Source organism: Mastigoproctus giganteus, chromosome 9, assembly GCF_048544385.1.
Source record: "Mastigoproctus giganteus isolate SK-2022 chromosome 9, ASM4854438v1, whole genome shotgun sequence".
NCBI lineage: Eukaryota > Metazoa > Arthropoda > Arachnida > Uropygi > Thelyphonidae > Mastigoproctus > Mastigoproctus giganteus.
This window is the reverse complement of record NC_143583.1, coordinates 188,202,725-188,227,751: the sequence shown is the minus strand read 5'-3', so window position 1 is coordinate 188,227,751 and position 25,027 is coordinate 188,202,725. Positions and strand designations below refer to the sequence as shown.

At 38.4% G+C, this 25,027-nt stretch overlaps 1 protein-coding gene across 3 annotated transcripts in view; it reads right to left on the bottom strand.

Moving 5' to 3' along the window:
• The window catches only part of LOC150080956 (uncharacterized protein ZK1073.1-like), a 404,766-nt gene that overhangs the window by 123,591 nt on the left and 256,148 nt on the right, over positions 1-25,027 (bottom strand). For all 3 annotated transcript variants that reach the window (XM_090381331.1, XM_090381332.1, XM_090381333.1), the window contains one exon: positions 10,786-10,824. In XM_090381331.1, the coding sequence (XP_090237457.1) occupies positions 10,786-10,824 (39 nt within the window). The remainder of the gene's footprint in view (positions 1-10,785; positions 10,825-25,027) is intronic.

The window sequence follows — 25,027 nt, the reverse complement described above, 5'->3', positions numbered from 1 at the left end:
CAACTACAGAGCCTATATAACATTAGCATTAGTAGAGGCATATGATGCAAGAAAGCAAGCTAATTCAGCATCAGCCAAAAAAAAAGAAAAAAAAAAAGAAGAAAATCACTCCCATTTTATCCCTCCGTTCATTCAAAATACCTGCCCATCTGAGCCCTAAATTTATTTAGGCTATCAACTTCCACAACAAGGGATGGAAGTCTGTTCCACCAACCAACTTACCCACTGGGTAGAGGCAAATTTCCGCACGTATATCCGACATCTGTCTTTCCTCAATCTGAATTTATGCCCTCTCAGGTGATTATTCTGAACAAGAGGAACAGTCCATTCGGCATTGAGCATGCTCAAACCATTCAAGGCTTCATACACCTCTATCAGATCCCCTCGCCGGTGCCTATTCTCCAGAAACTGAAAATTGCAAAACTTAAGCCTTTCTTCGTAAGAGCAACCCTTTGTTCCATTCACTAATCTTGTTGCCCTTCTTTGTACTCATTTCAGCAGCTCTACATCTTGAAATGAAGCCTCCAGATCGGTATACAGTACTCAAGGTGTGGCCGGACCATTGCCTTATACAAGGGAATAATCACCTCCTTATCCCTGCTAGAAAAATTCCTGTATATCATTGACAAGACACCATGAGCTACTCTTGCAGCCCGTTTGCACTGCTTAGAGAACTTCATATCTGCCTGCACAATTACCCCCAGGTCCTTTTCATTCTCTACCACAGAGTTGATACATTGCTCTGGGGTTGCTGTTTCCCATATGTAGTACTTTACATTTGTCAATGTTAAACTTCATTTGCCACCTCTCAGCCCATCTGCTCAACCTTTCCAGATCCTGTTGCAGCAGAATAGCATCAGTAGTGTCTTCAACAACCCTGCCAACTTTTGTATCGTCTGCAAACTTGGACATTAAGCTTGATATACCATCATCAATATCATTTATAAATACAGAAAACAATAATGGACCCAACACTGAACCCTGAAGACTCCACTAATAACATTAGTCCACGATTAGCAGTGTCCATTGATTACCGCTCTCTCTCTTCTCCCCCTCAACCATCCCTTTATCCATCGCAGCAATTTGCTTCCAATGCCACACTGCTCCAATTAGTGCAGCAGTCTTCCATGTGCAACAGTATCAAAAGCCTTTCTAAGATCCAAATATATAATATCAAAGTTATTCCCTGCATCCAGTTCTTTTGTGACTGAATCATAGTATCCAATCAAATTGGTCAGACAAGACTTTCCCATAACAAAACCATGCTGTTTCCAAGCTATAACTGAAGTCTTGTCTAGATGATCCTGCAGTGCTTCTTTAACCAGTGCTTCCATTAATTTTCCTGGAACAGAAGTTAAACTCAGAGGTCTATAATTACTTGTGTCAGCCTTTGATCCTTCTTTGTGAATTGGGATCACATTTGTACATCTCCAGTCTATGGGTACCTACCCTGAGTTCAAAGAAGCTCTCATAATTATGGCTAAGGGTTTGCTCACTTCCTTTGCTGTCTCCTTTAATATAACTGGATAGGTCCCATCCACCCCAGGTGCCTTTTTTATGTTTATCCTCAACAATTTCTCCTCCAATTTCCTCTCAGTTATTACAAAATCATCTAGCTCACTGCCAGAGTTTACTTCGCCTCTGGCATTCCCCTTCCCGAATAACCACTCATGTGTGAATGTAGATGCAAAATACTCCTTTAGTTTCTTAGCCACCTGAGCAGGATCGTCAGCTATTAAACCATCAATATCCAGTCGACAAATCTGATTCATTCCTTTCCTTCTAGAGTTTACATAGGTAAAGAACTTTTCTGTTTTTCTTTGCATCCCTTGCCAAGGATGTCTCATAATCTGCCTTTGCCTGCCTAATCTCCTTTGTGACTTAGTTACAGACCAGCTCATATCTATCAAAGGCTTCCATGTCACCCATTAATTTATATGTATCCCATGCATTTTTCTTCTCTGTCATATGTCTCATTAGTTCATCTGACATCCATTTAGGCCTAAACCTTGAACAATATTTCTTAGTTGGTATGTAAAGCCTAGTAGCTTCCAAGATAAATTCTTTGAATGCTTCCCATTTTGAGTTTGCTGTTGGTAACATCATCAGTTGGTCCGTCCCACTGTATAGAATTTAAATACTGTCTCAGACCATTGTAGTCGCCTTTACGAATGCAAAAACCCTTCCCTTTACCCCGATGATAGTTACCTCTTTGAGTAAATTCCACTTCAGCACCCTGTGATCACTGCCATTTAGTGGTTTCTTTATCTGCAGATTCTTAATGCATGAATAATCATTACTGATAATCAGATCAAGAGTATTACTCGCTCTAATTGCCTTCCGAACATGCTGATGTAGAAAACAATCATCCAATAAATCCACAAAAGCCCTTGCTAGTGTATGAGTGACCAACCCACAAATTCCAGTCAATATCTGGGAAATTAAAATCCCCCATTATAAGACTCTCTGATTTACTGACCCACTCTATTTCCCTCTACAGTTTCTCATTGTACTCATCAGAATCATTAGGCCTATGTACTCCTACTCTCAATTTTGATCTCCCAATGCTTATGTGACACCAAACTGACTCGACACTGCACTGTCCAGCGATGTCGACTGGCTTCGCTTCCTTGGATTTTATGTCTATCTTAACTAATAGCATAACCCCTTCTCCCTTCCTATCCTGTCTATCCTTTTTGTACACATTGTATACCCGAAATTCCAGTTCTGCATTTCTTATATCTGTGTGACACCACGTCTCTGATGTTTCCAACAATATCTGCCTTTGATGTTTTGAGCAATACCTCAAATTCAACAAATTTATTTACCAAACTCCTAGCATTGGTGTACATGCAAGTATACATGCACCTGTTCCTATTCTTAGCTACCCTAACACAACCCATGTGTTTACTTGTACCCCAACGACTCCCAGCAGTCTCTGAAATACCCTACATCTTGTTTTCCAAGCTGCTGCTCTCATTCCAGTAGAAGCAGTGCAAGAATCACTTTCACCTCTGCCAGTGGCTACTGTTAATCTATTGGTCTTTGTCTCCCCCCAAGTTAGGAGTTTTCTGACCCACCTAACGCTGCCTCGATTGCATCAGCAAATATTCTTGAACCCTTTCTATTTAAGTGTATCCCATCCCTGTAGAAGCAGTCTCTCCTTTTAACAAGCACAGACCAGACTGAAAAAAATTCTACCCCCTGAGCCTTGCACCATCTTTCCAGGGCCGAATTGATCGACAAGGCTCTCATCATATACTCGCTCCTATCGTGTCTGGGCAGAATTGCAGACACTTCAACCCTAATTCACAGCCTTTTTTCAACAGTGACCTGTACTTCTTTAGTAATTCCGCTGGTATCCTACTCTTAATATCACTAGTGCCAACATGTACAACAGTATCACCTTTTGTGCCCATAAAAGATATCTGCACAAAGTCATTAACCTTTGCCCCTGGCAGACATACCCTGGTTCTGTTCCAGCTATCCTATATACACAGTATGTTTCCTGTTTCCCTGACAATAGAGTCACCGACAACTACTAGTTCCTGTGGGACCTGCGCATTCTGCCTTTTGGGTTGCCGCTGTGTTATGTGATGATCAAGCGCAAGCTCTGGCGTTGATGTGGGCAGCTGCGAGCTTGATGGGCCCATCAATTTAGATCCTTCAAGGGCACATACCCTGTCCTTCAAGCTCTTGTATAGGCCCATAACAACGCTGAGTTTTCGCCTGATTTCCTTACACTCCTTACATTGTGCACACACACAAAGGCATCCCCAATGGCAATATCCACCTTCCACAAACATGGTGCAAGCAGTGCATTTTAAAAGGCTGTGATTCAGAGGGTAACTGCCCCCCCTCTACCCCCACTCAGTTCTTCCCCGAGCCACAGCACTCTCATTAGCTTGAGCCTTTTGCTTTTCTGCTCTGGTCTGAGTCATGATTTCGATTTAATTTCAATAAAATTTCAAATTCAATACAAAATTATAACCCTAAACTTATATCCCAACACAGTTATAACACTATATATATTTTTCAGTATCGAGTATTATCTACTAGTTCCATTTATATAACTTCCGTATCAAGTTATGTATTAATTAATTATGTTACGTTTGTAATCTAAGTCGTTATATGTATTTAGTTAAAAAGTACAATTTAATTGACAGTGAAGTTTAACAAGATTAATAGATTTTACTGATTGATTGACAATATTATATTATATACTATACTATACTAAGCTTACGCTATCTAGGTCGGGATATAACGTATCGTATAACAATGGTGGCATGTTACGAACGGTAAATCTATGGACACTTAAGTATTAACTTCCAAATCTCGCTGTCTCAATTCAGAATAAACTAGGGATCCTGGCTATGTCTATAAACTACTTATAGAAAATAATTTTATATAACAATTGGTCAGTAAAGCGGCTAAATATGGCTAAAAAATTTCTCGTTCAGTGGTGCTGCAACTTGTTACACGTGGATTTGATACCCTTACCGATACTAAGAAATACCTACAAAATCTCTATCTAAGTTAAACTTTAAACTAAGTATCATAACTAGGAATATAAAGCTACTCTAGAAAATAAGTTAACATGTCAATTTAAGCTAATAAAACAGAAAAAACTTCTCTATTCCAGGAGCTGTAAAAAACTTTGCCTGCGCTGGGCTACTCTCGTTCTCCAATTGATCCCTTATGCGGTCACAGTACTCCTGTAAAAACCGTCATAAGCTCTCATTGTGTGTTAGTTTTCTTTTAGTATGGCAACCAGAAAGTGTATAAACAGTCCTGACATATTTTGTTACATATGTGGTTGTTTATTTCTTGTAAAGCAGAGGCGAAAAATTACCGATTTTTGTAAAAAAAATCGTATTATGCATATTTTGACATAAAACTAGGCGATCAGGATAAATTGTGGGCACCGCATAAAGTATGCCATAGATGTGTCGAACATCTCAGAAAATGGAGTCAAGGAAAAAAGGTGTGCTTGCCATTTGCTATTCCTATGTTGTGGCACGAGCCAGTAAGCCACGCAATGTTACTTTTGTGTATGTGACGTTAAAAGTTACAATTCAAAAAATAAAAAGGACATAAAATATCCAGGTCTACTGTCAACCATAAGACCGGTTCCACATGGACCTGATCTGCCTGTAAAACCTCCACCAGAAACTTTGGAGTCCACATCTTTTTCCACAGAAGCAGAAGCTAAAGAGGTTAGTGAAGAGGAATGTTATCCACCAGAAAATATTTTAACGCCACAGCAATTCACACGTCGAACTGAACGATTTAGAAAGGGACTTAGGTCTTCCAAAGTATGCTGCTGAAATTCTGGGATCCAGACTTCAAGCGAAGAACTTACTTTCTCCAGGTACATTATTTTGCTGGTACAGAAATCGTGAAAGGGAGTTTATACAGTATTTTTCACAAGAAGGTCCTCTTGTGTATTGCAGTGATATTGCTGGTTTAATAAGTGCCTTAGGAGCTCCATCATATGTTCCTAGTGAATGGAGACTATTTATAGACTCTTCTAAGGCTAATTTAAAAGGTGTTCTCTTGTATAATGGAGAAAAGTACACGTCTATGCCAGTTGCTCATTCAGTCTACTTAAAAGAAACTTATGACAATCTAAAGTTGCTTCTGGAGAAAATTATATATCAAGATCACGAATGGCAACTATGTGGAGACTTAAAAGTTTTATGTATGTTGTTGGGGCAACAGGGTGGGTACACTAAAATGCCATGCTTTATTTGTGAATGAGATAGCAGAGCTAAAGCGCTGCACTGGACAAATAAGCAATGGCCTTGGAGGCACAATCTTACACCGAGGTCAAAAAATATTGTGCACGAAAGTTTGATGAAGCCAGATAAAATACTTTTACCTCCACTGCATATCAAGTTAGGCATAATGAAGCAATTTTTTAAAGCACTCAATAAGGATGGCAACTGCTTTAAGTACCTTTGCAGTAAATTTCCCAGTTTATCTGACCCAAAACTTAAGGAGGGTATCTTCATTGGTCCCCAAATTAGAAAATTGGTTTTAGACGGTCAGTTTGAAACTAACTGACGTTGATAGGAAAGCCTGAACTGCTTTTAAAAGTGTAATGAAAAACTTTCTAGAAAATCAAAAATCATAGGATTATGAGAAAATTGTTCAAAAATGCTCGAAAAGCTTCACAATTTAGGTTGCAATATGAGCATCAAAATTCACTTTTTGCATGCCCATCTTGATTTTTTTTTCCCTGAAAATCTTACACAGATGAGCGAAGAACAAGGAGAGAGAGATTCTATCAGAACAAAGGAAATGGAGCAGGGGTACCAGGGAAGGTGGAATACAAGCATGATGGCTGACAACTGGTGGTGTTTAAAAAGAGAGAAACCTGGCACTGTACATAAAAGAAAAATGATTAAACGTTCTTTTCAAACAAAGAGACGAAGATCTGATTAATGAAAGTTTCAGAATTTTGATTAATACTTGTTAGTATTTACGTATTTTTTCATATATGAAAATGTAATCCTATTAATTTGTCATTACTAAATACAATAAAGTTATATACTTCCGAAAAAAACAATACTTTATTTCTTAAATTGTGATGTATCTGGATATGATAGAAAAAAATCTGAGTCATATTTGAAAGCACAGCAACATATTTTGGCAGTAGGACCTATTGAAATTCAAACCCCAGTGAACAAACTTAAATTTGTAAACTAGTGTTATTAATTACTCTACTGATCCAGACATCTTATGCAAATTTTGACATCATACCCTGTATCCCTTCATCAATTTCATTTAAGAAAATCAAAAATAACAATGGTCCCAATAAAAATTCCACTTCATAAGAAGTGGCCCAATCTGAAGAGTAACCTTTAATCACAACCCTGTGCCTGTTACCCACAGTCATCCTGCAATCCATCTAACATACTGGAATCGCAGTATAATTCTTGTAATTCCAATATGTTACAGCTTATAATCTTTCATATGGTACTGCGTCCAATGCTTTGCTAGAATCCAAGTAAACAACGTCAAAATTATTTCCTATATTCCAGCTCATGTTACTATTAGAGGGGAACAGGTATCTTAGAGGGGAACAGGTATCCTGTGTGTTATCAGACACTCAGCCTAAAACACTGATGGATCCAATATCTCTCTATTACAGAAGATTTAGGAGAAGTCCGGTTGGCCTGCCTCCCTAAAATCCACTCATGCACACCTTCTCGATGGTAAGCCCTGTTACGTCACTTAGGTGGCAACGAACGTGTAGAGTGGTTCTCTTCAAGACGCCTGGTCAGCGTGAAGAGGAAAAGACCGAACCCTCCAGCAATGAGAGCACAACAATACAAATGGCCCTCAGTCCCCAGCAGCTTTCACTCTCCCTCTTACGGCAGCGAGAGGATCAGAGTGGAAGCAGAGGGTGCTAAGAATCTCTGGGTACGACCAGGCTGCCATGCACGGAAATTGAACTTGGCCTGTTATAACGTACGATCACTCATCGGTGAAGACAGGATATTAGAGCTGGAAAAGGAATTAGAAAATGTGAATTGGAATATCATCGGTTTGGCTGAAACAAGAAGAAGAAATGAATCACTTATAAGTTTATCAAGTGGAAATCTGCTGTACACCAATGGAAACAGTGAAAGGAGTGAAGGTGGAGTTGGGTTTCTGGTCCATAAAGATTTTAAAAACAACATTTTGGAATTCAAAAGTACATCACCAAGGGTGTCAAGACTAATACTCAAGATTTCTAAGAGGTACAAGCTAAAGATTATAATGATTTATGCACCAACATCGAGCCATGATGATGAAGAGGTTGAAGAAATGTACACTGAAATTGAGAGTCTTCTAGATGAGCAGAAAACCCACTACACTATTATTATGGGGGACTTCAATGCTAAGGTTGGAAAAAGGCAAAACAGCGCAGAAAGAGGAACTATAGGAAATTTTGGAATTGGTGAAAGAAATAAAAGAGGTGAAAGACTTGTGGAATTTGCAGAATCTCAAGGAATGTCAGTAATGAACACTTTTTTCAAGAAAAGGGTGAACAGAAAGTGGACATGGAAGAGTCCAAATGGATTAACAACTAATGAAATCGACTTCATCCTCACTAACAGAAGATATATTGTGAATGATGTTACCGTCCTGAATAAGGTAAATGTTGGAAGTGATCACAGAATGGTAAGATGTACACTTGATATAGATGTAGGAAAGGAAAGGAAAAAACTGACTCGAGTAAATAATACAAAGGTCTTTGAAATAACAGAGGAGGAGAAAAAGCAGTATGTACTGGAACTTAAGAACAAGTTTGAGCTTCTGCAGACTGCTCAGGACCAAGATATGGACGAGGAATATTACAACTTTCTGAAAGTGATAAAGCCCAAGAAACCTATAGGGAAACAGAAATCCAAAGAAGAAAAAATTAGTCAAGAAACACTTGTCATGATGAACCAAAGACGACAAATGAAGAGCAAGAAAAACACCGACAGGGAGAAAATTGAGTATACTGAGTTATGCAAAGCCATTAGAAAGAGACTCAGAGAGGACATAAGAAGATTTAACACAAGAAAAGTAGAACAAGCATTAAGGGAAAACAAAGGATTTAAATCAGCAGCCATGAGCAGTAATACAGAAAGACAAATGATACTGAAACTGAAGAATAGCGATGGTGTAATTATAAACAGCAGAGAAGGCATAATTCAAATAGCAGAAGACTACTATAGGGAATTATACAAGCAGCGAGGAAATGATACCAGCAGTGGGGAAGATGGATTGCAAAGTAGCAACACATACGACATACCCGATATTCTTCCTGATGAGGTAGAACATGCATTGAAGAAAATGAAGAATCGGAAAGCCCCGGGGGAAGATGAAGTTACTGTACAGTTGTTAAAATTGGGAGGAAGAGACATAACACAAAAATTGGCAAGGCTCTTCACAAAGTGCATTAGAAAAGGTGTGATGCCTAAGCAGTGGAATAATGCAATCATAGTTTTGCTGCATAAGAAAGGAGATAAATCAGAAATTGGAAATTATAGACCAATTAGCTTGTTATCCCATATCTACAAGTTGTTCACAAGGGTCATTACTAACAGATTAGAAAGAATACTTGATGAGAATCAACCGAAAGAGCAAGCTGGCTTTAGGACAGGATTCTCAACTATGGATCACCTTCACGTAATATCACAGCTAATGGAGAAAGCAAATGAATATAAAACACCATTATGCCTGGCATTTGTGGATTATGAAAAGGCATTTGACTCCATACAGCATAAGGCAATGTTTCGGGCACTGGAAAGACAAGGCATAGATACTCCATATATTATGATTTTGAAGAAAATATATGAGAGTGCTACATCCTTTATTAGACTAGACAAAGACAGTAGGAAATTTAAAATCGAGAAAGGAGTTCGACAAGGAGACACAATATCTCCGAAGCTGTTTACTGCTGCCCTTGAGGAAGCTTTCAGAAGATTAGACTGGTCGCAGAAAGGAGTCAATGTGAACGGAGAGTACCTAAACCATTTACGATTTGCAGATGACATTGTGGTCATAAGCCACGATCCCAAAGAATTAGAGGAAAATCTTAATCAGTTATGCACAGTTAGTAAGGATTTTGGACTAAAGATGAATATGGCTAAAACAAAAGTAATGATGAACAAGTATGCCACGGAAAGGGAAATAATGATTGAAGGAGCAGTAATTGAAAAGGTGGAGTCATATACTTATCTGGGACAAGTTATTAGCTGTAATAATGATAAATGGATGGAAGTCAAGAGAAGAATAAATTTTGGATGGATAGCATTCAGGAAATATAGTCACATACTGAAGAGCAATATCCCAGTTTGTCTGAAACGTAAAATAATGAATCAATGTATACTCCCCACCATGACTTATGGAAGTGAAACTTGGGCACTCACCAAAAGAATGGAAGAGAAGCTAAGAACTACACAGCGAAGAATGGAACGAATTATATTGGGAATCAGACTGTTAGATAAGAAGAGAAACACATGGATTAGGCAGCAAACTCAAGTAAAGGACATTCTTATCAAAACTAAAGAACTAAAATGGTCTTGGGCAGGACACATAGCTCGGAGACATGATGACAGATGGACTAAGAAAATAACAGAATGGTACCCAAGAGGAGCTAGAAGAAAACCTGGAAGACAAAGGCGAAGATGGATAGATGAAATTCATGAGTTTTTGAGTAGTAAATGGATGGCCAGTGCTCAAAACAGAAGGAACTGGAAAGTTGCTGGAGAGGCCTTCATCCTGCAGTGGATTGAAAATGGCTGATGATGATGATGATGATTCCAGCTCATGAGTGACAATTAAAATAGCTTACCAGGTTGGTTAAACATTATTTTCCCCTTCACAAACCATGTTGTGCTGCCTTCAGATTTATATTTCTATTCTGTACTGCATTCTCGATCATTGATTCTGCAATTTTTCCCTACCAATGAAGTCAGACTAACTGCAATACATTGGCACTTCTCCATTCCAAGAGCATTTCTCCTGAGTCCAGACTGGGCTGGGTAAATTTAAAAAGCAGAACTTGATGCTTACGTTTTAAGCATGATCAGGTGGTCAGACTTTTTTTTTTTTTTTTTTTGACAGATGCAAAAAAAAATGTCTATTTCTTTGCATCATTTAGCTATTTTAATATTAACAGCAACTAAACAAATATGTTGAAACATATTTCAGATGCAAAAAGAAAATTTTAGGCTTCTAATTTATACATAATAAAAACTAAATTAAACAGTACTGAAATAGTACAGGGGGTACATAACTTACTTCAGTTTTTCTTTCAATACAGTTGACAAGTCAGATCGGCTAAAGGAAAGAAAAATGAAGAGGAATAGTATTAAAACACAGAATTAGGTTAAACATAAAATTTTCTAAAATAAAACATTCAATGAACAACGAGGAAAATAAACACCATTAAAAATACACACAACATACTCCATAACAATGTTTTTAATCAGCAAATCAATGATTATCTGTTACTAAATGAAAACATGTAATTAAATGTCACATTATAAGTATAATACTTCAATGAGAATATAGGCACAGAGTGAGGTAAAATTAATTTCAGATGGTGAATTTAGCAAAAAATGTAATAACCTCACTTTTTTAATAGTCATTATGGGAGTAATGCCAATCCACTAAAGCCAATTGTTAGAATGATAGAAGATTGATAAGATGTTAAGAAAAAGTTGAACTATTAAATAAAAAAAAACATTAAATGTATTTTACTGCAATTACCGGATGTGTGGAAAAAAGCTTTGTAGTGTTAGATAGTGGGGACTCGGACTAAACCTTATTCAGTCTAAAGACTTCAAGCACCCTCTCTGGAGTTTCACAAGCCACCCTACTGATGTCTGCTCCACTCTGTGGGGTGGTGGAAAGTGATAGTTAAAGAAATGGACCTTAATTTAATGATCTTTGGAAATACACATGAAGGTTTACCGCATTGTAAAATCTGTTTGGGCCTAAGTATCCATAGCTTGAATTCAAGTGCACAATATTTTCATTTTCAGTTATTAAATCTAGTTGAGAATTACAATTATTTTGAGAGTTATATGCTGAAAATCTCTTCTAATTGCAAACTTCAATTTTAATAGCACAGCTGCCAACCTCTGATTTCTGGAAAGCTGGAGTTTTTTTTTTTAAAACTGAGACTTTGGACTTGAATTTAATTTTGCTGGCAATATACTTTTTTTAAAATTATTATTATTAACGTAATTATGTACTTTTAAAGTAAAGTGGGCATAATGAGTGATTTATGCAGATTTACAAATTTATAGATCCATAAACCTGATATTCCTTTGTGGCTCATTGTTTCTTGTTGTAATACACCTGCGTATGAACTTTCAAAATATGTTGTCAAGTTATTAGCACTCCTTGTTGGGGAAACTGTTTACACTGTTTCTAGTAGTATGCATTTTTTTTGCATATTATTATTAAAGATTTTACATTTCTGAGAGCAAGGTTATGGTCTGCTTTGATGTGGTTTCTCTGTTCACTTCTGTTCCTGTACAACAAGCTATTGCCTGTGCAAAATATCTTTTGAGCAGGGATACCACACTTTGGGAGACAGAACCTCGCTCTCTACAGATGATATTCATACCTCTTTCAAATCTGTGTTTAATGGGGGGGGCATGATAATGTTCAATGACTCTGTTTTGCTAAATACAGGGCACAGCTATGGGCTTGTTAGTCCTATCGTGGCCAGTATTGCCATGGAAGAACTTGAGAGTCAGATTTTCTTGAACTTACTTGTTCCTTGGTCGATAATACTCTTCCTTTTTTGGATGTTTTAGTCCAACGCGTGGGTTTGCGTTTTGTAACTTCCGCTTTTAGGAAGCCTATGTACACAGGCCAATTTACCAATTATGGGTCATTTGCACCTGATCATTTGCGTAGCACTGCTCGCACTTGGATGCACTCTAGTTCGATTGGTGACAGGCAACTGGAGATTTCCAAATTAGGGCAGAGCTTTCAAATTGCAGTTATCCACCTCAGGTTCTAGATAGATGTGAGCTCCAGGCTCATGAATTTGTCGCGTAATCTAACCCTCCTCACGTCAATGAATTTATTTCTACTGCCTACATCCCCTATTATCCATGTGTATCGGAATGTTTTGTTAGAATTTTACGGCTCCATCATATACGATGTGTGCAACTTATGAGGAGGAAATTAAGTCTATTATTTCTAAGGTGAAAATACCTGTTCATCCTCTCCTTCTGGATTGCGGGGGTTCCGTATACCGCATTATGTGTCTGGATTGCGGGGGGTGGGTGTTATGTAGGTGAGTCGTCCAGAAGGAGATTGAAAGATCAGGTTTCTGAACATGAAGTGGCTCTTCGAAGTGCTAATTTTGAAAGCTCTGCGGCCATCGAGCATTACTGGATTGAGCAGCACAATTTTGATCCCCAACAGGATATTGAAATTGTCAACTATTCATGTGATTACTGCCAGCGCTCATGGCTTGAGGCACTGCACACAGCTAGCAGTAATAGTAACATGAATTGCACTAGGGGAGTGCACTTGCACCCCATTATGGAATGTACTGTTTTGCAGTGCGATGAGCGCTGACAATCATCACGTGTATGTAATTCTGTTCTACTGATACCAGACTCATGATGCATGATCATGCTTGGCTGACTTTTGCTGTTGTAACCAACAATATATACTGGAGTACACCATTCACTGACTAAGCTGATGAAGAGGCACTTCATCTTGAAAGCTACTGTGTATTTTAATGCTTTTATCATATTGTATTCTAACACTTTTATCTTATAGTATTTTAACTCTTTTATTTTGTTTTATCTCTGTTTTAGTATTTATTATTTATTTATTTTGATAAATATATTTTAACTCAGTTCGTTGGTCATCACTAGAAAATTTTGTGATATGCAACCCGATGTTCAAGGCCTGTTTTCCGATACTACAATATGCAATTTGCAAGTAGCCATACATCTGACACTTGAAGTACATTAAAGGATTTGGTATATATGGCCCTAGTGGACAGTTCAGACATCCAGCTTTGATTGAATTAGAAGACAATGGTAAACTAAAAGTAAGGATGAGGTTTCTAGTGCAGAGTAGATTTCCATCATTATGCATGAACATTCATTTTTCAGCTATCACTCCTTGAGTTTTTAGTTCAAATCTCTTCAAACATTTCTCAAGAAGGTGTCTGAGATGACACCTTGGGATGCGTTCAGTGTCTTGTAAGGTGTTACCACAATTGGCATTCCCCAAATAGAGGTGACTTGGAGGTGCTGTTCTGAGTGTTTATCCTACTTGGTTTCAATGAGGATACCTCCAGAACACAACCAGTTTACAAAGTTACCCTTCTAAAAACCCTTCTAAATAATAAAGGGCGACATATTCCCTATAGGTGGAATGCTCTCTGCTGGAATGGATTATCAAGTACAGTGGATCCCTGCTTTACGATATTAATCCATTCCAGAGACACCATGGTATTGTGAAAATATCGTAATGTGAACCCAATAACACATTATGTTTTGGTAATTTGTTTCAAGACCTCGGAAGTTGAAATTTTCTTTTTACTGCACTCTTTAGGGACCATATTATCAGTTCATACAATGTTGTATGTACACGAATTCAATACATTTCCATTTATTTGTACACACAATTATTACATATATATGAAGTATATTATATATATACTTCATGATGATATATATACAATTTTATATACATTGACATTCTCGTCACACATATATAAGACATTATATTATATTTGACCTCCTAGTGCATTATGTACGTGTATCCTAGAGTCAAGGGTGACTCCTAGGTAAAAGCCCATCTCCACCTAGTTCATCTGTTTTGCCGTAGAACCTCAACAAATCTAGCCTAAAAACATGTGCAAAGTATTTTACCACCACCAATATAAGACAGCTGCTGCCCAGCGCCCTTCTCTAGGCCCGAGTTTATGTTATGTATTTGTGCCAAATTCACAAGTCCCGCACCCACCGGATGTAGTGCAATACCAGTGGGTGTCGACAAATGAATTACTAGTGGGGAACTTCCACAAATTATCCTCACTACCACCGAGAAACAATAATTATTATATTAAACAGATATATACAATACTTTTTTTAAATATGCTCCGAGTCTCTGAATTCCTGAGAACCAAGAAAATAATATATAACATACAATGGACAATTAATAACACTGTCTAGTCTGTCCGCTGGAACTTTCAAACCTGTTGACAAGTAGAATGAGATAGCTACTAAATGATTCTCATAAACCTTGTGTTTCACAGAAACCAATCTTTATAATAACAATTGACATAAATATTGTCAATAACAACTGACAAGAATCAACGCAACATTAATGAACATAAATCAACACAATAACAATTAACTTAAATCTTTTGTTTACACATAAACCTTTTGTCTTTTGGTCATTTGTGAAGTCAATTCCCAGAAGAAGCTGAAGTTCTTAGCTGAGTCCTCAATATGAAAACTTCTTGAGAAGGTTTGCAGAGCAGTAAAGTTATGGTCTTCAACTAAGATATTTACATTGTTCTCCAATAAGTTTGGAACCGCAGTCATTACATCTGCTCTAGGTTGAGAATACAACGGACAGTTCAGAAGTACATGAATCCATGTTTCATATTCCCCACATGTGCAGTACGGATTAGGCTCAAATAATTTAGCCCAGAGAGACCCATGCCCTGTTAGCAGATAAGTTGTCATAGCAGGCCTAAACCACGAAATAACTCCAGGGGTTGTTGAGAATTCCACTTGTGCAATATACCTTCTTGTTACAAGCCCAAATTCGCTCTCATCCCATCTTTTTTGCCAGACAACAGTAAATTCCTTCCAAAGCCTTTTCTTCTCCCTTTTAAAGTCGCTAGCTGGGTAAGTGGTAATTCCAAGCATTGTCTTAGGCTGTCCTTTTTTTTAGGTAGTAAATCAAACCCCGAAAAGCAATATATAAATCTACAGGAATCATACCGCCAAGTATTTGGAGTGCGTTGTTTGAAACAGTCCTTGGAATATTATTGATCATCAGACGAACTGATCTTTGTGTGAAAATAAGTTTCTGTTTCATTTTTACCTTTGATACTTTTTGGTACCAAACACTTGCTGCATATGATATAATAAGCAAAAATATGGTTTTATAGTAAAGGTTTTCTTTGATAATCCCCACACTTTCCTCGAGACTCTGATAACTGAGGCTGTGAAGAAAAGGATTTTGTCCTTGAATTTTGACAAGAGACAGAAAACTGAGTTTATCATCTAAGGTGATACCCAAATACTTAGTTTGGGATACATAGGGGATTTGGGTATTATTTAATCAGATTCTGGGTGGTCTATTGTGGTTAAATGGTTCTTAAAAGTCATAAAACTGGTTTTACTGGGGGATATTTTCAGTTTGTTAACTGTAGCCCATGACATCAAGTCATCCAAGATAGGCTGTATTTTCTCTTCGGCTATTCTCCTTGTGCTTCCATCAGTAACGATCACCAAGTCATCTGCTTAGGCTATCTTACTGATTCCCTCATTAACCATTGATCCAGCACAGCATTCCAGAGGAGAGGTCCCAACACTGATCCTTGGGGGCATCCTCTTCAAATCTGAGCCTAGTACGTAAGATGTTTTGCCACCACCTTAATATGTCTGTCGCTAGAGTACGATCGCATAACATTGTAGATGTACGCATCACACTTTGTGAACCTCAAGCTCCTGAGGGCACTTTCCCACAATAAAGTGTCAAATGCACCCTGAAAGTCCACAAACACAGTGAGTACGTATTTAGCAGGTGAGTTGGACACGGTTGGTTAGATTTATAGCATCTTCAGTCGACCATCCTTTCATGAGCAGTATTGTGCTTCTGAACGTAACTGATGATCTTCTAGCATTTTTTGGATTCTTGGGGCTAACATTCACTCAAACAATTTCCCCAGGTTTGCTAAAAGTGAAATAGGTCTGTAGGCCTGTGGATCTGATATTAATTTCTCAGGCTTGTGCAGTATCTTTAGTAGAGTTATTTTCCATTGACGAGGAAATATTTCTTCTAGTAAACACTTACAGTGGTACCTTGGTTTCCAAGCATAATTAGTTCCGGAAACGTGCTTGTAATCCAAAGCACTCGTATATCAAAGCGAATTTCCCCATAAGAAATAATGGAAACCCATATGATTTGTTCCAAAACTCAAAAATATTTATATAAAAATGATTAATACAAAATACATATATACCTTTTTATATTTTTAATATTTAAATTTAATATACATAAAGCAATCGAATTTATTAATTATTGGGTAGGACGACTTTCACTGTCACTAACGGAATCACTGCTATCTGTTGACTCTTTCTTTTTGTGCGAATTTAACAAGGAACCTATCCAATGACACTTGCTTTTGCCTCCTTTTGAGGATATCACGGAAATATGACATTGCACTGTCGTTAAACAGATTCATCGCTTGCACTGCCAGAGCCTTACTCAGGTGGTGCTTTTCTACAAAATTTTGCACTGTTTCCCACACCTCCCTCTCTTCAAATCTCATTTGAAGAGAGGGATGTCTCCATTTTTTTCTCCTCCTCCTCAGACAAGATCTCCCCCATAACCTCTTGCTGTTGCTCGCGATGCAGATCCATCAGTTCGTCGTGGTAAACTCCTGGCCACGTTCCTCCACCAGCTCTTGAATGTCATCCTTATTCACCTCCAGTCCCATGGTCTTCCCCAAGGACACAATTTCATCGACAACTGGCAGCTCCTGTTCCCTCGAAGCAATCAGACCACAGTTTTCTCCAAGCAGAATCGAGGGTTCTCTTGGTGACACCATCCCATGCTTTTTCGATGATCTTGAGGCAGTTTATGATGTGGAAATGATTTTTCCAAAACTCTGGGAGGGTAAGGTTAGTTCCTTCGGTCACCTCGAAGCATCGCTGAAATAGTGCCTTGATGTAAAGCTTTTTAAAGTTCGAAATGACCAGCTGGTCCACGGGCTGGAGTAATGGAGTAGTGTTGGGAGGAAGGAACTTGACATTAACGAACTCTAATTCTTCCAGTAAGTCATCCTCAAGGCTTGGAGGATAAGCAGGAGCATTATCCATAACCAGCAAGACTTTGAGTGGCAATTTTTTTTCTAAAAGGTATTTCTTCACTGCAGGACTGAAGACCTTGTTGATCCACTCAATGAACAAGATAAGAGTGACCCAAGCCTTGCTGTTGGACCTCCACATAACATTTAACTGGCTCTTCTGCACCTTGCATTTCTTGATGGTTCGTGGATTCTCAGAATGATACATGAGCAGGGGCTTGACTTTGAAATCACCGCTTGCATTAGCACACAGCAAGAGGGTGAAACGGTCTTTCACGGGTTTGTGACCAAGCATTGCATTCTTTTCGGCTGTAATGTAGGTCCTCTTTGGCATCTTTTTCCAAAAAAGCCCCATCTCATCGCAATTAAAAACTTGCTGCGGCAGATAACACTCGGAAACCATGAGCTTCTGGAACTTGGCAACGAATGCCTCAGCTGCCATCCGAATCTCACAACACTATGGATGCCACTTCTCCTCTTAAAGTTATCAAACCATCCGCTGCTCGTCTTGAAACCACCTTCGTTTTCTGTAGACGTACCTGGCAGTTTACTTACGAGGTCAGCGTACCAGGCCTTTCCCTTCTCACAGATCAAGTTCTTGGTCACAGTATCACCTGCTAGTTGCTTCTCGTTTATCCACACCAAAAGCAACTTTTTTACATCTTCCAGAATTCATGGCCGTTGCTTTGATACTCTTGTGACTCCTTTTGCTACATCTAGCCCCCTTAGTTCTTCTTTCTTCTTTAATACTGTGCAAATCGTTGGCGTAGACTTCTTATAAAATCTTGCGATGGCGGCCACTTGCATACCTTGTTCTTGCTTCCCGATGATTTCCTTCCTAACTTCTACCGTAATCATCTCCATCTTCTTACCGCCTTCCTTTTCTTCATTGGGGTCATTGTCGTAGTACAGTTAATAAAGAACTGTCACTACAGTTGGACACAAAATAAAAATATGCTTTATGCACATACACGTCACAACGCTAGCACGAATGTTGACTATGCGAATGAGGTATGCCGACTGAGACTGAGCATGCGAGATGATTACCCACAATCCCGAGTGGCTTGTGATCACGTGATGCTTGGCAGACAAAACATATAGGTAATACTGTACTTGTATTGCAAGACCTCGCTCATTTATCAAGTTAAAATTTATTAAAAATTTTTGCTCATCTTGCAAAACACTCGCAGACCAAGTTACCACTGTATTCATAAAATTTAGAAGAATGTGTGGAAAAATTTCAAAAAAATTTAACTATGACTATTCTCAATCAGGTCAATACCGGGGCATTTCTTACCATTGAACTTTGCCATGGAAGAACCCAAATCCAGGAGTGTAAAGGGTTCAATGTCTGATGGTCCTTCATACTTTTCATTATTATGACGTAATCGCATTTGTTCAGGTGAATCTAGATCCAATATATCTTTGGGGAATAGGTTGTTAATTATGGAATTCATCGTAGACAACCAGTCTTGAATCTCTAGATGGTCAAGAGACTCAACCAGTCTTGAGTCTCTTGACCATCTACTTTAACTGTGTTATAAACATCTCCGCAAGCCATTTTGTTCCTTGATATCTGGTAAACCAAGCCCCACAGTTCTTTATTTCCTATATCCATTACAAAAATTTTTCCAACAACTTTCTTTTGAGTTGGAAATTGTCTTTTGATAGTTTTTCCCTAGAGTACTGTAAGCTTCCCTGAAGGTGCGAACATCAGAAAGATGCCTATGTCGCTATAATTCTTTTCTAGCCTGCTTAACTTGCTTTGGCAGGTTACTTAAGTCTGAAGACCACCAAGGAAAGAAGTTCTTCTGGTCTGTTTTTTTTTTTTTTGGCTGAGTACTCCATTGCCAAATACAGGTGGGTCCGGGCGAAATTTGTAAATTCCATTGCTGTCATAACATTTAAACTATCTACATCTGCAGGGAAAATAGTGAGAAGGAAATCTCTGAATTTGTTCCATTTAATGGTATTCATTGAGAAACGTCTAAGATCGTGTGCTGTGAATCATTATATTGCTGTCTAGGCTTCAAACCAAATACAATAACGTGGTGGTCGCTATTCACAAGGCTTAGAATAACATCCCAGTCAGTTAGAATTTCATCTATTTTAATCATGGTAAGAGTGACATCTATGTTTGATTCGCCATTCACAGTAAAGAATGTGAATGGCTTGTCAGGCAAGTTTTGCACACTTAAGTTGTAGGATAAAATTAAATCCTCGAGAGCTAATCCTATAGCTAATCCACTGTGCCAGAAGTTGGATTTGGCATTTAGATCCGCTGTTGTTATAAGATTTTTAGAAACGAAATTAGTACAAATATTGTCCAAACAATGGAGAGTCAATTGTATGTCTTCAGTTGGAAGACAGTAAACAGACGCAATGTAAAAACTTATGAAAGGTATAGAAATCATTAAACAGGTCACAGTGTCCGTAAACAGACCTGTAATGTTGGTAACAACCAGATCATTATTTATAACAACTATGGCACTTTTTGGAGGTTTGTCAAGCGAATGAATAATTCTTGCTGAGGTGGGAAAACCCATAACTTTGTGAGCCCCACCACCTACCTGCAAAGAATGAAAGGGTTCCTGTATGCAAATAATATCAAAATTATTTTCAAATGCTGTTATTCTAATCTCATACATTGCTGCTCTGCAGCGCTGATCTGAAGAACTTTTATCCCCTCATATGTAATATTACCTAAAATTGGATTCTTATCAGCCAACGCTGTTGCTGAATTTGAACCATTATCACTCATGTTTGGTTCTGCTGTCCATAAGTTGTATCACTTTTAAGTATTCTGAACACTTGGCATCACCTTGCAGAATGATTGTAATCTCTATCACATCTCTTGCAGTTGATATATTTTGGAGAGTTTTCTTTATCGGAACAATCTCCGTAGACATGACCACCCTCAGAACAGGGTCCACAAGAAATTGCCTTATGTGAACAAAATTGTGCCAAGTGGCAATACCCCAAACATCGGAAACATCATCATCAGCCATTTTCAATCCACTGCAGGATGAAGGCCTCTCCAGCAACTTTCCAGTTCCTTCTGTTTTGAGCACTGGCCATCCATTTACTACTCAAAAACTCATGAATTTCATCTATCCATCTCCACCTTTGTCTTCCAGGTTTTCTTCTAGCTCCTCTTGGGTACCATTCTGTTATTTTCTTAGTCCATCTGTCATTATGTCTTCGAGCTATGTGTCCTGCCCAAGACCATTTTAGTTCTTTAGTTTTGATAAGAATGTCCTTTACTTGAGTTTACTGCCTAATCGATGTGTTTCTCTTCTTATCTAACAGTCTGATTCCCAATATAATTCGTTCCATTCTTCGCTGTGTAGTTCTCAGCTTCTCTTCCATTCTTTTGGTGAGTGCCCAAGTTTCACTTCCATAAGTCATGGTGGGGAGTATACATTGATTTATTATTTTACGTTTCAGACAAACTGGGATATTGCTCTTCAGTATGAGACTACATTTCCTGAATGCTATCCATCCAAAATTTATTCTTCTCTTGACTTCCAGCCATTTATCATTATTACAGCTAATAACTTGTCCCAGATAAGTATATGACTCCACCTTTTCAATTACTGCTCCTTCAATCATTATTTCCCTTTCCATGGCATACTTGTTCATCATTACTTTTGCTTTAGCCATATTCATCTTTAGTCCAAAATCCTTACTAACTGTGCATAACTGATTAAGATTTTCCTCTAATTCTTTGGGGTCGTGGCTTATGACCACAATGTCATCTGCAAATCATAAATGGTTTAGGTACTCTCCGTTCACATTGACTCCTTTCTGCGACCAGTCTAATCTTCTGAAAGCTTCCTCAAGGGCAGCAGTAAACAGCTTCGGAGATGTGTCTCCTCGTCGAACTCCTTTCTCGATTTTAAATTTGCTACTGTCTTTGTCAAGTCTAATAAAGGAGGTAGCACTCTCATATATTTTCTTCAAAATCATAATATATGGAGTATCTATGCCTTCTCTTTCCAGTGCCCGAAACATTGCCTTATGCTGTATGGAGCCAAATGCCTTTTCATAATCCACAAATGCCAGGCATAATGGTGTTTTATATTCATTTGCTTGCTCCATTAGCTGTGATATTACGTGAAGGTGATCCATAGTTGAGAATCCTGTCCTAAACCCAGCTTGCTCTTTCAGTTGATTCTCATCAAGTGTTCTTTCTAATCTGTTAGTAATGACCCTTGTGAACAACTTGTAGATGTGGAATAACAAGCTAATTGGTCTATAATTTCCAATTTATGATTTATCTCCTTTCTTATGCAGCAAAACTACAATTGCATTATTCCACTGCTTAGGCATCACACCTTTTCTAATGCACTTTGTGAAGAGCCTTGCCAGTTTTTGTGTTGTCTCTTCCTCCCAATTTTAACAACTGTACAGTAACTTCATCTTCCCCCGGGGCTTTCCGATTCTTCATTTTCTTCAATGCATGTTCTACCTCATCAGGAAGAATATCGGGTATGTTGTATGTGTTGCTACCTTGCAATCCATCGGAAACACTTGCTTACAATCGTAAACTTACGGAACCTGTGTGATGTAAAACAGGATCAACCAACTTGAGATCCTACTGCACTACCTCTGCATAAGACTTCTTATGAAGCTCAATCTGGCAATCTAACGTTTCTTTTATCTGAGAAACACTCTCCCCCAGATCCCTAGCTCGCACCTTGAGGTGCTTATTGTCCACAACCAAAGCTGTGGTCACCACCTCCACGTCAGCCCATAAATTCTATTAGACGCTGGTTTTGTTATTTTACTTGACTCTTTAGACATTATTTCTCCTAAAGCCCTTCTTATCATAGCCAATGTCACATACATCTCCGAGGCATGTAATGATCCTCCGATCCAACTCGTGTATTAATGGTCTTGGTAAAACACCTCCCAACATGCTCCATTCAATGCTGCCTGTGGTCTTCCGTCAAAAGGATGTCAGAAGGATTTTGACGAATCTTGATGCTAAGAAAGCTCCAGGTCCCGATGGTATTTCTCCACTTGTTCTCAAAACCTGTGCTCCTGAACTTACTCCTGTTCTTTGCTGCCTTTTTCCACTTTCTTATTCCAAAGGTGTTTTTCCTTCTGCTTGGAAATTTGCTTATATCCAGCCAATTCCTAAAAAGTGTGACAAATCCTTCCTATACAATTATCATCCCATTGCAATTACTTTTACTCTTTCTAAAGTAATGGAGAAATCAATTAACCGCCAACTCTTAAAACTACCTAGAAACCTTCCGTCTGATCAACGATCACCAGTATGGATTCCGTCAGTGTCGATCCATTGGTGATATTCTGGCTTATGTTACCCATTTATGGACTAATTCAATGGAAAGGTTCGGTGAAACACAAGTAGTTGCTCTTGACATCTCAAAGGCTTTTGATCGTGTTTGGCATTAAGGTCTTCTAAACAAGCTTCCATCTTATGGTTTGCCAACTGTTTTTAGTAATTGGTTATCCAGTTTTCTCTCTGATCGCTCACTGAGGGTGATGGTAGATGGCTCTCTGTCTTCTAACTTCTCCACTAATGCTGGTGTCCCCGAAGGTTCAGTTCTTTCCCCCACTCTTTTCCTCTTGTATATTAGTGACCTTCTTTCATTGACTGGAAATCCTATCCATAGTTTTGACGATGATAGCACATTGCATTCTACTTTCCATTTTGAGAAACCTTGCCCTGCTCAATCAGCTTCAACTTTTCGAAAATCTGCTACCAATTCCTTAAATGCCGCTCTCCAGGTAATTCTCCAGTGGGGCAAAGACAACTTAGTTGATTTCAATCCTTCTAAAACTCAGTCTTGTCTTATATCTCACAAAAAGGATTCTTCCACTCCTAAGCTTATCTTTGGTGACACTCCAATTTGTAGACAAAATGATATACAGTCAGTCCTCGTATAACACGTGTTTGCACTACACGAATTCGATCATACACGATTTATAAATAGGGGAACGATATCTTATATAACACAAACCAAATTCGCTTATGCACGATTTGCCTCTGTGTTTACAAGAAATGGCAGTTGAACGCAGAATGATCCCAACCAAATGCAATACAATAGGAATAAACAGAAGATTCTGAAAATGTATTTATGTTTTTTATATCAGTGAAGGGGAAATACATTTCACCATAATAACATAAAAACCAACACAATTCCAGATATCGGTATAATCGCAAATGCAATTAGATTGAGTTTACTACCAGTTTATAACAGATTCCACTAGCAGAAACGCAAAAATCCATTAGATTATGACACAAAGAATTGGAGGAGATGGAACGGCTGTCATCTGTTTCGATAGAAAATCAAGCAAAAAAACAGGTTTGCTTATGAGAAGCAAAAGCATCAGCAATATTTTATTACGTAATAGTCGTAATAAAATACGTAAGTATTTTACTTCTTCTTCTTCTTCAATGCTGCCGAATGGCGTTTGCGACTTCGTTTTGATATTGTTCTCTGTCTAGCGCTGCGTGTAGAATTTGTGCTGTTGTCATGTGAAGCCAGGTGTTGATGTTATCTAGCCATGCCATTTTCGGTCTGCCTGGGCGTTTCTTGCCTTCGATTTTTCCCTCCAGGATGAGTGGTAGTAGGTGATATTTTTGTTGGTTCCTAGCGATGTGACCTAGGTATTTGCATTTCCTGCTGATGATGGTTTTGAGCAGGTCCCGTTCCGTGTGCATGTCCTGCAGGACCTGTGCGTTGGTTATCTTGGCTGTCCACGGAATTTTCAGCATTCTTCGGTAGAGCCACATTTCGAAGGCCTGGAGCTTTATTGTAGTGGCTGATGTTAGAGTCCAGGTTTCTACACCGTAGAGCAGTATTGGCCAGATGTAGCATTTCAATGTGCGTAATCTATCATTGAAGTTTTCAAGGGAAGGATAATCCAAGTAGTTTCCCGTTGCTTTCTTGGATCACAATTTAGTTGAAAAGGTCGTGTGTGGACCTTTTGAAACGGGTTTCGTCTGACGTCTCCACTGAAACCTTTCCGCCATGGGAGGCCCTTCTGGGAGCATATATCTTTCGGTGCTTTAGTAGTTTAACAAATTAAACTACTAAACCTGCCGCAGCCATATAAATGGAGTAGCTCTTATTCAGTGATGAAGCTGCCTCGTGATGTCATAATTTTACGCAATTTATGCCGAATTTCTAGTCACCACTGACCAAGCAGGTGGCACTGCTGTAGTTTTATCTCCTGGAAACATCTAATGGCTGACTCGGTAAAATTACTGTGACCTTGAAAATACCAATAATGTATAACTCAGCAAAACGTGAGTATTTTTAAATACAATTTGGTATCCTGAAAACTTCTACATCAAAGCTATCATGTAGCACAACTATTCTACTAAGAATTCCCAGTGACTGATTATAGTTCCTTAAAAATTTAATGACCTTGAAATTTCCTATGTCCGAACATAATAATGATAACCATTTT